This window comes from Carassius auratus, chromosome 19 (genome assembly GCF_003368295.1).
Source record: "Carassius auratus strain Wakin chromosome 19, ASM336829v1, whole genome shotgun sequence".
Taxonomy (NCBI): Eukaryota; Metazoa; Chordata; class Actinopteri; order Cypriniformes; family Cyprinidae; genus Carassius; species Carassius auratus.
In genome coordinates this window covers 15228680-15243591 of record NC_039261.1, presented here as the reverse complement: position 1 = coordinate 15243591, position 14912 = coordinate 15228680, and the positions used below count along the sequence as shown (strand labels likewise).

Sequence of the window (14912 nt, the reverse complement as noted above, 5' to 3'; positions counted from 1 at the left end):
TTTTTAACATTAAAGTAATAAGAAAGGGATTTATTTGTTTCTGACATTACACTAGTGAGAATTGAGTGGGAGTGATTAATTGTCATGCAAATAATAGCACAATGCAAAAATCTTAATGGTCGTAACGGGCTTTGTTGGTGTCGTTTAATTTCTTATGTTTTTTTCCTTTGGTTTTAGAGTGAAATAAAACGCAGGTTTTGTGATTCACCCACTTAGTAAATAACATGTAGCTGAAAATAAATGAACTGGTGTAAACACGTCTCTGGGTGAACAGTGATACTGGTGTCATTTTGTCGGTTGCTCTTTAATTAGCATCCCTTCAGTTTACAGTCCAAAGGTTGGTTACACTTTAAACAAATGAACATGATTATATCACGCCTGGAACCCTTCCAACCAAACGCTGTTCCGTTTTCCTATGGTCTCTTTATCGAGCAAATACATCGGCTCATAATTAACGTGAAACTACTTTTGAGAATAGCTGTGCTGATGAAGTGATTGCCATCGAGATAAACGTTACTGTTCTTGGAAGCTCTTTTCACATTAGAAACACGTGAAACCTGAAAAAGGAGGCGTGTCTTTAGCCCCCTTCCTGATTTATTGCAGCCATGGGGAAGTAGAGCCGCGTGAAAGATAAGCCATCAGCCGTTCACTCCTGAACTCGTGTCCTTACCTCTGTGTTCAGCTCGGGGGGAAATAATCTGCTGAGCTGGACAATTGGCTGGAACCGTTCTGGCCGTTCGGTGCAAGTTATCTGGGTGACCTCACCACAAACAAGTTCCCACTAAAGCAAGAGAAAGACATCTGGGTGACCTTTTAGAACAAGTTCGAGTGAGACGGTGAGAACGTAAAGCTTTACAGATGGCAAACACAACCTTAAAGGCTAAAAGGAATACTTGCTTGGGTAAGGTTGGACAGTTTCAGTTGAACACGAGCTCAGCCATCACACACACACTCACAAAGGCTCCATTGTGCGACGGCGGCGGCACAGAGGGGCTGGAGAAATTAGCCTGGTAATGAGGAAGGCAGCAATGATGGGAGAGAAAGAATGTAATGAATAACTGAGAGGCACGTTCCTCCAGACCGTGTCATAACAGCTCCAACTACCATCTGACCTCAGCGCACGCACTGCACTGTTCCTCGCGCCAATTCATCTTTCTGGCAAACTGCAGGGAGAGCTCATTTTCATAAACCCTCCATAAAACCCAAGCCATTTGATTGACATCTATGCAAATCCATTAATATTTGTTTGTGTGTGTGTGTGGGGGGGTTTGAGATCGGCTGCAGAATTGATAAGGACGTTCCCCTCGTGTGGTTCAGCTCCGCTGGGCTAAGACTGGCGAGATCATGTACTTTCTTGTCTGGATGTGTTTTGAGAGCAAACAGTCAGGATTTCCATGGCAACACTAAGCCAAGCTTGAGGAGTGGGGTTTGGATTGATAGTGGGGAGTGAATGAGTGAATTAAGCATGCTGCCGTCGGTGCGCCGTGTCGCCAGACCATTACTAAAGCTTCGCGTTTCAGCCTGTGAGATCAAATACTGTCATTATGAGTGGATTTGTCCATCTTTGATCCTTCTGTTGAAGCTCTTTTTTCGATGGCAACTGGATGAGAATTTTATCCTGTAGGTTTGATTTCTAAAACGACACCCCGGGTTAATAGTAAAAAAAAAAAAAAAGAATAATAATAATTGTATTTTTCTCCAGTTGATTTATTACATTAAGGCTTTTTTTTTTCAAAGTTTTTCTGAAATGTTTAATGTTTAAATATGTAAATGAGGAAATGTTTAATTAAATGTGCACTAATTTGCATACATTTCCAGAACAGAAAACTGAACATCGGATTACGGCAGATTCATAATATTTGTTATAGTTGTTGACTTGTTAGTATTTTGTTTAATTTCACTCCAGATTTTTTATATCAACCAGAAAAAACAACTCATTTTTAGAAATAAAATGTTGCATAATTGGGTAAATAATTTAACCTCTTGGCAAAATCCTTCAGCATTGAGATATTAATATGAAAATGTGAAGTTTGATGGATGTTAGTGGAGATTTCTGGCTCTTAAAAACAGGGTTATTAAAGATACATAAAACTAAAATGAAAACTTAAAAGCAACAATTACATGCCAAACACAACAAAATGTCTAAACCTTTACCTAACATGAAAAATGAAAATAGGAACGGATTCAACATATTAATAAAAACTATAATAGTATCTGAGGGATAGTAACACTGTTTAGAACTCATTTTTAGAAAATATAATTTAATGATGCATTTTTTTTAATAAAGTGCAATAAAATAAACAGCAACACTTTAAAATAGGGAACACATATCCGCTATTATCTAAGAATTCCCCCTCGATAAACTCCTAATTTGCTGCTTATTAATAGTTAGGTAGTTCTTGGTGAGACAAATTCCAAATTTTACAATCAATTCAGGCATGCATCAGTACTCACCTTTGACTCACCTGGAGAAAATAGTGTTTGTGTGGCCTATAGGTGTGTGGCCTATACTGAGGTGTAACTGCTAAAGTAAATAATCGTAAGTGTAGCAGGGTGGCCATCTGTCCCTGTGATGAGGCACGATAAGGTAAGCTAGGGTGCATTCTCTCCCAGCACACCTGTTTAAACAGGCAAGGGTGTTTGATTACTGTATTCAAAATCATATGGCCTCAGAACTGCCTTAGAGAATCTCATGCACACTGTGTACTTTTAGTGTTGTAAATGGTTAACAATTCATCAAACTCAGAATACTTCAGCTATGAGTTCACCAAACTATTGATTTCAGTTATATTGATTCAGGGTTTAGGAAGTCACTGTCTGCTTAGCAGAGATAGCAGAGAGATGCATCACTTCATCTTCACATCTCACAATAATGTGAGAATGGACTTGAGATGCTTGCCTTTTGTTGATATTCTCTGTTCATGATAGATGACTTGATTACGTAATGCATATTCAGATCTGTTTTATCTAGTTAAACAGTTCTTCAGAGCCGACACTTTCTGTGAGGAATAACAACTAATGCTTTCAGCCTTATTTTGGCTCTACTACGCCATCTAGAGGCATAAACGAGGGCGGAGTCCTGATGCCAAATGCTGTTTTCTTCACCTCTTGCATTTGACTCCTGTGTGACTGCATTCTGGTATCAGCCTCATTTTAGTAGCTAGGAATACACAATTTGGAAGAATGGACTGAAAAATAGGCTATCCATAATATATATATATATATATATATATATATATATATATATATATATATATATATATATACTTAGAAATCCGTCAACAAGAGCGCAGTCTACCAACACAAACAAGAACATGCTGCCTTTGAATGGAGAAGCGCGTGGCTTGTGGGCGCGCACTGTCTGTCTTTGTGTATAAATAAATCGCGTGCACGGCTCTGCTTATGTCTAATATTAATGAATGAGCGATTATGATTTTGTTTTAGCGAATTCACATTCTTATCGCAATTAAATGTTGTAAATAATAATTTACAGATGGTTTCTGCAAGTCAAAGCAAACGCTTGATTGAGAAAAGATGGATTTAACAATCCTTGGATTTAATCCGAGTTATCGCTCATAATCGAACATTAGAATTGCTTATCCTAACTTAGGCACCCCTGCCAAATTCTGCCTGCGATCTAGGAAAGGGGGAGTACATAATGCGCCTTTAAAACTAAGTTTGCAGTGTAGATGGAATGAGGTCAGACAGAAAGCTTCTCATTGCACGCGCCGATTATTATTAGATACTATATTCAGCCAATGAACTGCGACGGGGCGTGGCTTTGGCTGAGGATAGGCTAGTGACAGCAGCTGATTGGCTGGATTCTCTTTCCTTTATACCCTCGGAAAAGGATAAATCCTTGTGAGGCGGTTTAGCAGAAGTATTGAAAGTTGTGTAGGGTGATAGGAAGCTCAGAGCATGAAAAAGTGCAGTCGCCTAAACCTACCGCATGGTCGCACGACAAACTATGCTGAAGACACTTGTCCGTTTCCACTGAACGGCTTCAGATACTTCGCGTCCAGAGCGCACTCTGGGTTCGTTTTCAGTCGAACCGGCAGCTGAATGGTAGACTGTTGATTTTGACAACATTGCCGGGACTTGACAGAGCTCCTGACGGGGATATGCGCCTTTGTGGACGGCGTGCTGAACCAAGAGACAGTCAACAGCAGCAACTTTGTTTCCACACTGACTAAATCATATTGAAGAAGAAACTCTTAGCGCTCTCCAAGCGTTTCAGGCTGCAGCAAGTGTAGGATTTTCGTGCGCAATTAAAAGTTGAGACTGTTGTAGTGAGTGTGCAAGGGCACAGACCTGACTATGGTGGAGCAGACGCACATCAGCAACAACAGCGACGTGCTCCCAGGCGAGTCCACTGATTCTGGGGAGATGGACCTAGACATGGACGCTTCCCCGACTCCCGGCTCTCCAAACTCGGCTGGGGATAAAATGGACATCGCCTGGTGCAAAACCCCATCGGGACACATCAAGAGGCCAATGAACGCCTTCATGGTTTGGTCGCAGATAGAGAGGCGCAAGATTATGGAACAGTCGCCGGACATGCACAACGCGGAGATCTCCAAGAGACTCGGCAAGCGCTGGAAACTTTTGAAAGACAGCGACAAGATCCCCTTCATCCGCGAGGCCGAGCGTCTGCGGCTCAAGCACATGGCAGACTATCCAGACTACAAATATCGACCTCGGAAGAAGGTGAAGTCATCCAGCGGCAAGACTGGGGAGAAGACGGAGCGCGTGAGCGGCAGCCCCGGCGCGAAATCTGCATCCAGAAAGAGCTCGAAAACTCTCAGCAGGACGCACAGAAAGTCCACGGCGCTGGAGCTGACCTCCCACTCCGTCCCTGCAGACCACCACACTCTTTACAAGTCCAGATCCGCCGCCAAACAGATCCCCGAGAAACCAGCAAAGCGCGGGCATGCGTTCGGGGGATGCAGCTCCGATAGCAGCCCGCCCTCTGTCGCCGTGCCGGCCAGCCCCACTCTGAGCAGCTCGGCGGACTCCATTGAGTCGCCGAGCCTCTACGACGACGGGCACGCGAGCGGAAAGGAAGATTTCAAGTACACCCGCGCGCCGTCTCCGACGCCCTCCGCTTCGCACTCGTCCTCCTCGCAGTCGTCCTCATCGGATGAGGAGTTCGAGGACGAGCTGGCGGACCCGAGTCCCGGCTTTGACAGCTTCAGTACCTTTGGCACCGCACCTCTGGACAGAGATTTGGAGTTCAACTTTGAGTCAGGCTCCGGCTCGCACTTTGAGTTCCCCGACTACTGCACCCCAGAGGTGAGCGAGTTGATATTAGGGGACTGGCTCGAATCGACAATATCAAACTTGGTGTTCACTTATTGAGTAGAATGAAGAATGACTGGGGGGCTGCAGAATCCTCCGAGAAGAGTCAGATAACAAGTCAACGACATGATTCCTCGTGTTTATCATGCATCAGATACTGTGGGTTCTCATTATCCACTGACAAGAGTGCAGATGAAAGTGCTTAGCTTGCTCGTTTGGTGCTGGAAGGAGGCGCGCTTTGGACGCAGACGAGGAGGGCATTGCGCGGTGGCGAGTTCACGCTGTGCGCCCTCCTCGACTTTAAAAAGGGACGTTTTTAAACAGAAGACAAGTCTGGTCATATGCTTGTTTCGATGGAGGTACTGAATGGAGAGCACGCGAGCGATGATTCCCTTGCTCGCGCTTGAGGTTGTTTACCAGAATCGTGTGTTAGACCAGCATCGCATGCTTTCATTACGATTTAAGGCTGTTGAGAAGCGTAACTGGTGTTGATTCATTGAAACTGAATGGCAGCGCCATATGAGACGCAAAAAAAAATAAATAAAAAAAATTAAAAAAAAAAGAATACACACAATCACCAGCTTTCCTGTCGTCATGACATCAGGATTCAGACGCAACTCAGATGATTCGACTCTTTACACTACAGATCAGGACCAAACTTCATCCGAGGAGCGTTTTATCTCTCTCTCCTTCTCTCTCTGCCTTTTACTTTTTCATCCTTGTAACTTTTCAGCGCTGGCATTTTTATATCGATGTATTTATAATGGCCAACCATTGCTCCTTTCCTCCCCTCCGTCACTTGTGTTCTAGTCAGTCTGTTGTGTGTATAGGCTACACATGCACATGACCGTCTGTCTCGCGGAAGGGCTAGACTTGTTTCGTATTATTTAATTGATGACCTCTCACATGGAACGGAGATTAAATGTTTCATTATTTTCTGAGTGTATTTTTGTACAAAATCTATCGAGGGGGTGTCAATCGGTGAATATCGCTGTTTGGATTTCCGATTTTTTAAGCCAGGGGGTTGGGTTGTCTCCAAAATCTGCCCCCTAAACATGTTTACAGTGTCAATCCACAGGCTTCTTAAAGAGACAGTATCTGCATTTCAACGACCAATCGTCATTAGCCTACGATGCGCGCGCTGACTGAGGTTGTGTGTAGCTACAGCAGCGATAGCTGCGATTTATCGCGTCCTTATTGGGGATACTGTACTTTTTGAATACCAATTTCTTTGTGCTTTTATAGTGACACGTTTCGGTTTGAACCACTGGATGGAATTACAGATACGGTCGAAATGCCTATAATTCATGAACAATGAAGTACGTCTTCACTCCATAATTGTACAAGGATATTTAATCTTTTCTACTTGTTGGCTAAATGTAGCTAATTGTTTTAGTATAATATGGCATGGCGAATAGCATTTTGTATTTCTGAATTCAGGTTTATGTAGAGCAGTTGTGTTTAAGGCAGAGGATCAACATGAAGATTTCTATGTACATTGAGTGTAAAATAAGTAAAAGATTGCGTGTCTATGTCTGACGATGATTTATCATGACAGGAACAAGAACATATATCTTTATACATCCCTATGTTTAAGAGTGTTGTTCATGACTTTTAGAATATATAGATATGTTTTATTGTTTCATTTTGTGCAATATGCTGTGTACAATATTGTTTTGTCTTGCCATACCATATCTCAACATTTGAGTAGTGAACTCAAAAGCCAGCCAATTGTGTCAAGTCACTGCCTGTCAGACCTCTGTACAGAACTTTGTCTTTTTCCAAGAAGGAAATAAAATCAGCTGGAACTGAACGTCAGTTGTACGACTCTTTCTCTTCGTATTTATTTATTTTAATAGAATTGTACATTTCACAAAGGTAAAGGATATTTGAGAGCAGTACTGCCCCACAAAGGTAAAACACAGCAACTACGACAACACTGAAACAGAAAATGGCTTCACAAATTTCTGACCGATTCAGTATCACACTCTGATTCACCACAAAGTAGCACACAATAAAAGTTCTTTACTGGCATCAAAGGTTCTCCACAGAACCTTTCCATTCCACAAAAGGTTCATTATAGTGGAAAAAGGTAGTCTAATTATATACATATATATACATATATATATATATATATATATATATATATATATATATATATATATATATATATATATATATATATATATATATTTTAGAACCATTTCCCACTATAATGAACCAGTTCTTCACACTAACAACAACAACAAAAAAAAACGGTTCTTAATTTTTTTTTTCCCTTAATGGTTCTTTGGATCACTTTGGATCCTTTATTTTAAAATATAATTTTTGAGTTTTTTGTTTTACCTTTGCACAGCAGAGCAACAAAGAAAAGGTTAAGAGGTCAATATTCGTACCTTATTTACCCCTAAATGGTACATATTAATATTTTAAATGTGTATATTAGTAATTAAAATGTTCAAAATACCTTTTGAAAGCATACAAACCCAGTGCTGCTTTATTTTTCAGAGATGGTATGGGTACTCAACAAAGTAATTTGTGTATCAGGATTTTGATGCTTAGATATTTTACCCTGAAATAGCTGATGATTAATATTATTTATTACTATATATCACTATATGTGAGACATATGAAGCAATGCATGGCCAAAAGATTGATAGTCAGGCCTACCAAAACCTGGAGTCACAAGAAACTATCACATAATAATAGTACAACACTGTTTCATTCCTTTGGTCTCTGTATTTTATTTTATTTTTTTCACAATAACACACAGACATGTGTGAATACAGCTATCAGAGACGATCCAGACATTACAAACATGCAATAATCACATTACACGCCTGCAATATGCCATGTTTACATGAGGGGGGAAAAAGAGATCAGATGGTTTGTCCGTGTCATTTTTTAGCATCATCCAACTGATAGCGCAGGGTGTGAACCTAATGCCCTAGTCGAGTGTGAGCATGGATGCACACTGCAGCAAAAGAGGGTCTAGACATGGGCTCTGTGGGGGAGGAGTGTGAGACAGATGAGATGTCTCTGCCGGGAGGCTACATTGGGGGCGCTCAAGTGGATTGTTCAGCAGGGATGACTGCTGAAACCAATTAATTCCTTCTGGGTGCACTGGTTTGTGTCGGGAATGGGGAGGGGGCTCTCGAAAGATTTTGTGTTAATCTGTTTACATCCCCCAAATGAGAAAAGAGACAGGAAGCCGTTTGAATACCACAGTTGTGCAAAGTTAAGATATGAATGCATCAGTCTGTCAAGCAGGCTTGGATGATGGAGTGTGTTGGTGTGCCGGTTGCAAGACCATGTATCCATGTTTCTTGCAATATACTGACTTGTTATCTGGAGTCATTGACACAGGCAAAGTTTGAAACTGTGCGTGTGTGTGTGTGTGTGTGTGTGTGTGTGTATATATATATACATATATATATATATATATATATATATATATATATATATATATATATATATATATATATATATATATATATATATATATACATATATACATACACACACATAAACAAATCGTATTTACTTTAAATAAAAGGGATAATAAAAATTGCACATTGTTATTATTTTTTTCTTATTATTACTTTTAGTACAGCCCTGATAAACTATTCTACATAACACAAAACTTTTTTTTTCAATATGATCAGTGTTGTTATTATTTTATTTTATTATCTTATTATATTATTATCTTATTTTGCCTTCTGAGAAACATGCAAATATCTTCTGTAGCTTTTGAAGTAGAGTAATAAATTAATATTAACCTCCTTATAAAAATAATAAGAGTATGAAGTTTTTGATGGTTAGGGTTTTTTTTAGTCTTTTTTTATCTATTATTTTTTCTTGTGAAATGTGTGAATTTGTCTATTCAGGGCAATACAAAATAATCTTTATTGGAATTTTTTTTTTTTTTTTCATTTTGCAAGGTGAATGTACACAGTGTGTGTGTGTGTGTGTTTGTGTGTGTGATTGCATTATATATATATATATATATATATATATATATATATATATAATCCATAAACCTAATTATGTGTTAAATAATCACACACACACACACACTATATAACTTTATAACATTAACAGAAGGCAGCACAGATGGTTCAAATCCGTGCACTTAGCGAGATTAGTAATATTTACACTTATCCATATACTATGGTTGGCACTACAGTCCAATAAGTTGTCATAAATGTATATGTATCTATATATTCACCCTAAGGCAGTTTACTCAAAAACAAAGCCCTCAATGGATTCAGTGACCTTAAGTATATTCACTGATGTAGGCAGAAGGTGAATCATCATATTTCACATCTCTAAATATACTGTTAAGAAAAGATAACAGTGCTCTGCTATCAAATGTATCATCAATAGTAATAATAATACTAATAACAATAATAATAATAATAATAATACTAATAACAATTATTATTATTATTATTATTATTATTATTATTATTATTATTATTATTATTATTATCATCATCATTATTATTATTATTATTAATAATAATAAATTAATTTAAAAAGCAGACTAATTTCACAAACGTCTGTAGGTGTAATTCCGTTAAGTGTATGGTATTGGACAAGGGGTGGGGTCATGGGTGAAAGGGGCGTGGTCAAGCGAGCTGTCTAGCACGTGCAGACAATGCACTATCATCAATACAAACCAAACATCCGAACGCATGAAAGTTTTGCGCTTTTGGATTATAAGGACTAAACGGGATCAAGCCTCAATGGACTTTCACGTGTTTTAGATAAAACTCTTCGAGGATAACTTCCTGGCATAGGTAAACTATTTTGGATTATTTTAGCGGGAGTTTTGCTGCGTCTGCTCTCAAAGTTGAGCACAAAGGGGGAGTGGAGTATTCCTTTGTTCACCATGTTATGAACTTCACTTGGCCACGCAACAATGGGATGAGAAAATAATAACAGAATGGAATATCAGTAACTTACTGGATGACTTTTCATAAACCTGGCCTTATTGGGAATTTTATTTACTCACAATTAACACGAGGAATAATCAACAAATGAACTCACGTAGCCTACATTTTGGTCATATCTGTCTTAAACCGTATAATCATATTTATTCGGGTGTTTAATAATTAGAAATTATGTTATCAATATAGGTTTCGATGAGAATTAGTTTAGCAACAGGTAGTTTTACAGTAAATTTGAGAAGCAATTCTGATTTATTTATTTATTTTTAATTTTTTTTAGACATTCTGCGATGTATTTCTTTTCATGCTTGTACTTTGATATCAGGAATGATTCCATCCATTTAACTTGTCTCAATAATTAAAATAACAAGGCTATCTATTTTTAGATGTATTTGTTATAATTGAAATATTCTTTAAAGGTTATTATTTTAACATGCATTGCAATTGTAATTTAAATATAAATTATCACAAAGTGAGTTAGATAATCAGAAGGTGCAAATTCAAGTTTAATTGCAGAGCAAATCTCATATTGCTTAATAAAATCTTGAACTTTAAGAGTTTTTTTTCATCCTTCTGCAATGTATTTATACACATCAGGATCATTAAAAAATCACTGTTTGTACAGTACAGTATATGATAATAAATGTGTGTTCTTGGTACTTTCTAAAGTCATAAAAAACATAGGTCGGAATAGATAGCTATTTTAATATTGATGGCACTGGGGCCTGGAAGTGTCACAATGAAAACAAGTTGTCTTGTTTAATAAGAAAAGAGTAATGTGCAATACAAAGAGAGCTGCAGTAGCCAGATAACCATGAAAGAAAGAAAAGAGAAATAAAAGCAAGAGTCAAAAGTGTCCTCATATGTGCCCTAACCACAGGTATAGTTTATAATGATCCACTAATATTTGACAACCACAAATTGGAATATGCATACTTCCATACTATATAGTAGGTAAAATAAGAAATAAAATAAAAATAATATGTGAGAAGAATAGTACAGTATGTCTGAATCTGCCTGAAAAACAACAGGCAAAAAGTACGCTATTGTCCTACTTCTTATGAAATTCTTAAGTGTTCATTCTTTAAACACTGTGGTACAAAGGATGCAAAACACGTCACTGTGGTGGTATCTTTTAAAAAGGTACTAATATGGATAATTTATGTGCTAATATGTACACTTTAGTTAATAAAATGTACCTTTTGATGGTGCTGCTCCACTGAAAGCTTTTGTAGACTGTACAAAATAATCTATAAAATATACGGTAAACGGCAGCTGTGGTTGCAAGAACTATACCGTAAAAAATACGATAACACCGTTTTAGGTTTAACAGTTTTATACTGCAAAATTATGGTAACACTGTTTTAGGTTTACCAGTTTTACCTTAAATTTACAGTTGAATACTGTAATTTAACTGATTTAACTTATTGAGGTACTGAAATCTGTTTTGTACCTTTGTAATACACTGGTAACCACATGCAGGTGGTGATGAGAAAGTCACATGATGGAACAAAGCCCATCACAAGCAGCTTTAAAATAATAAGATGCATAGAAGGTGCACAGTGTCATTCACACAAGCATTAAACACCATCATGGTGAGACTCATTAAACTGAAATATGCAATTAACATTAATTTAACAACATTATATGTAACATACAACCCTAATAAACATTACAGCTACGAAGAAAAAAATAAGAAGAAACCGTTATTTCAAAGAAAAAACATCAAATTCAAACAAAATTTGAAATGCAACACAGAGAATTCTGGGAACGTTAAATTAAAGTTAACTGGTAAATTTTACAGGAAATTACAATTAACCATTTAACAGGTTTGTATTGTAGCATTTTCAGTTTTTTTTTTTTACCGTTAAAAATCAGTCGGTGTTTATAGTAAAAAAATATTTTACGGTGTACCTTTTTTGTTTTTCTGAGAATGTATCCCATGAGGCCACGGGAGCGGGTTTGTGAATGGCAGTGAAGCAGCGCAACTGGTATGTCACATGACAATGACAACACGAGTGATGTAGTACTTCTGGATTAAAATCGTACTACACACATTCATATAGATCTGATTTAACAGTAATTACTTATTCAGAAGTTTACCTACTCAGAGTGTATGCGATTTCAGATGCAGCCAAAGTCTCCAAATACTTTTTTCCCCATCATGCACTGCATTTGTTCTCTTAGCAAACTGTTTAGAAGCCGTCTGTCGGGGTTTAGTGCTGTGTGTGTGCGAGAGAGAGAGTGCAACAGACATGCTGTATTAATGTATGAATGCTTAGAAAGGTTGCTACAGAGATAGCTGCGTTGCATTGGGATGTTGAAATGTCTTGTTTTGACATGCCTTGTCTTCCATACAAAAAAAAACAGAAAATAGAAAAAAGACATTGCAGGCATCAGAAGACAGCACAGCTAATTAGTCACTTTTGTGCGGGAAGCGTGGTGAGATGATGTCACCGGCAGTGAAGTAATTACTACCCATAAATCATAGTGTGTGAGAGGTAGTGGTAAAGAAGCGAATGCTGCTGTTGGCAGCTCTATTGTCTTGAACTCATGAGCCCACTTCTGTCTCCTTAGTGGAAAGGTAAATAGACACCTTCTTGCTCGCAGACGTACTTTACGAAGAGGCAGATGAACCGAAAACGCTTCACCCCCCTCCTCCCCCAACTGTTCCCAGTGCATCTGTTCAGCACAAGGTCTTTATTTCAGAAATTAATTTCAGATTTCAGAGGTTTTCTGGAGTAAAAGCGCTCCGGCTGCGCCGTGACATCAGGCATCATCCGCAGCATTAATTTTCTTCCCAGCATCGCAGCAGTTGTTTTGGCACCCCCGTATGTTTTTAATAGTTTGGTATCTTAGGGCCTTGTCAAGATCTTGGTGGAGGCCTTTGAAATTAGACTGAGTTTCTGTCAGCGTATGCTTTGATTTACTTTCTCCCCGTCTATCTCTCTCCACGCGGCCAAGAAAGCCTGATGTTTTACTGTCCCGAAACTGAGTGCGAATTTGCTGACGGTGCTAAACCGTAGGGATGCGCAGGCTGGGCTCCACAGGCTTTGCCCTGCCGCACCACTTCTGAAGTTCTCCTGCGCTCTCATGTGACAAGCTGTCGGTTTGTGACTGGGAGCAACTGGTATATGTTTGTGTCATGTTTATGTGCGGTTTGAATGCGTACATACGCCGAAGGTTAGCTTTGTGTCACGACGTGCGCGTTGATGCTTTGTTCTGCGAGAGTTTGTTATAAATACAGTGTTGTTTTGAAGTAGGGCTGCCCTGTGTTTCTCACACTTTTGTGCATTTCGAGGGCCCATCTTGGTCTCCATATAGGGTTTTCAACGGAGCTGACAGGGTTTTGTGAGCGTGTTGGTCTATTAAATGTATATGCTTATCGTGCAGGACCTAATTTGGGAGAAAAAGAAAGGAAGCAGTGACTTGAATTGCACGTGAACCTGGTGCTCTAGTCACAGCTCAATGCAAATACAACACAGATGTTTCTGTACTGTACTGTGAAGTCTTCTTTCCTCTCTCTTCCCATCCTATCTCATGCTCTCTCATCAGATAATCCCTTTATGGTTCAGATTGGCACACGATACGCACAGCCTCTTCTTGCCTGTTTTCCATCGCTGCTCCTCACTCACACCCAGACACCTACACATGTGTTCCTTTGCTATTCCACTTTCCTTATTAGTCGACTCCTGTGGAAAATGTAATTTGAGCTGAATGAGATAAATTTCTATGGTTTGGCACTTTGGCCGTTTTGTAGCCTGCAGGCTTGCAAGACTTCATACTTTTCTTCTCCTTTAGAGTTTCCAGCAATCAATTCAGCTTGAACTGCTGTATTTAATGTCTATATAAACTTTGCAAAATGCATGCTTTGCAGGGCTATATAGATGATTGAATCTAAAATATGAGATGTTAGAGGGTGTGATTTACAGATAAACAGAAAGGAAAAGACTTGCTGAAATTTTCTTTAGGTTCTGTGAGTACCGAGCACATCTGTGAAAGCAATCACTGTATATTGCACTTGAGGATGAAGGTCAATGTCCTGTGACAGTTGGAGATTGGCTTCACTCACTGCGTGTGTGTTTAAGCAGTTCCACATGGTTCAGGGAAGATTGAATAATGCACTAAGGAGACCCAGGCACAGAGAGCCTTTCACATGGTGGAGAGAGACTAAAATTCTTTAATGCAATCTAAACTCACAGTTTACAGTAATCATCGCTGAGTACAGTATTGACAAGGAACTGGGCCGCCTAAACTGGAAGGTGAGAGACATTTTCCCATGAGAAGATTTTAGTTAATGAGCAGTGGTTTGGAAAAGATGAGAAGACTCAGCACTCTGAGGATGATTGTGAGAGTAAGATCTGAAACGAGAGCTTTGAGGTGGGCGGCACAAATGAGAGAGTGGCAGACCTTGGGAACATCTGCCAATGTGCCTGTGAATTATAGCAGATTCATTAGAGCAAGTAGGCGGAGGGTGTTTCTGAGTACTGACAGTTCACAATCCGCAGGAGGTCGCGCCACTAGTGAGGGTGTGGATTGTTTGACACACTTTCCTGACCTCATCCAGTCGACTAGTGTGCTAGGCAGCTTAAAACCAAATGTGCATTATTTCTTTACACTAAAGAAGGTTAAATGGGGTCACAGCATTAGTATGAGTTATAG

The 14912-nt window shown here is 39.0% G+C and overlaps 1 protein-coding gene and 1 long non-coding RNA gene across 2 annotated transcripts in view; both read left to right on the top strand.

Moving 5' to 3' along the window:
* Positions 1 to 3857: 3857 nt before the first annotated feature.
* Positions 3858 to 7111, top strand: LOC113119547 (transcription factor SOX-4-like). Its single transcript, XM_026289107.1, has one exon. It carries the CDS (start codon positions 4318 to 4320, stop codon positions 5356 to 5358), a length of 1041 nt encoding a protein of 346 aa, XP_026144892.1. The 5' UTR covers positions 3858 to 4317; the 3' UTR covers positions 5359 to 7111.
* Positions 7112 to 9920: 2809 nt separating this feature from the next.
* The window catches only part of LOC113119546 (uncharacterized), a 98008-nt gene continuing 93016 nt past the window's right edge, over positions 9921 to 14912 (top strand). The window contains exon 1 of the long non-coding RNA XR_003294466.1: positions 9921 to 10100. This is a non-coding gene — a long non-coding RNA (uncharacterized LOC113119546). The remainder of the gene's footprint in view (positions 10101 to 14912) is intronic.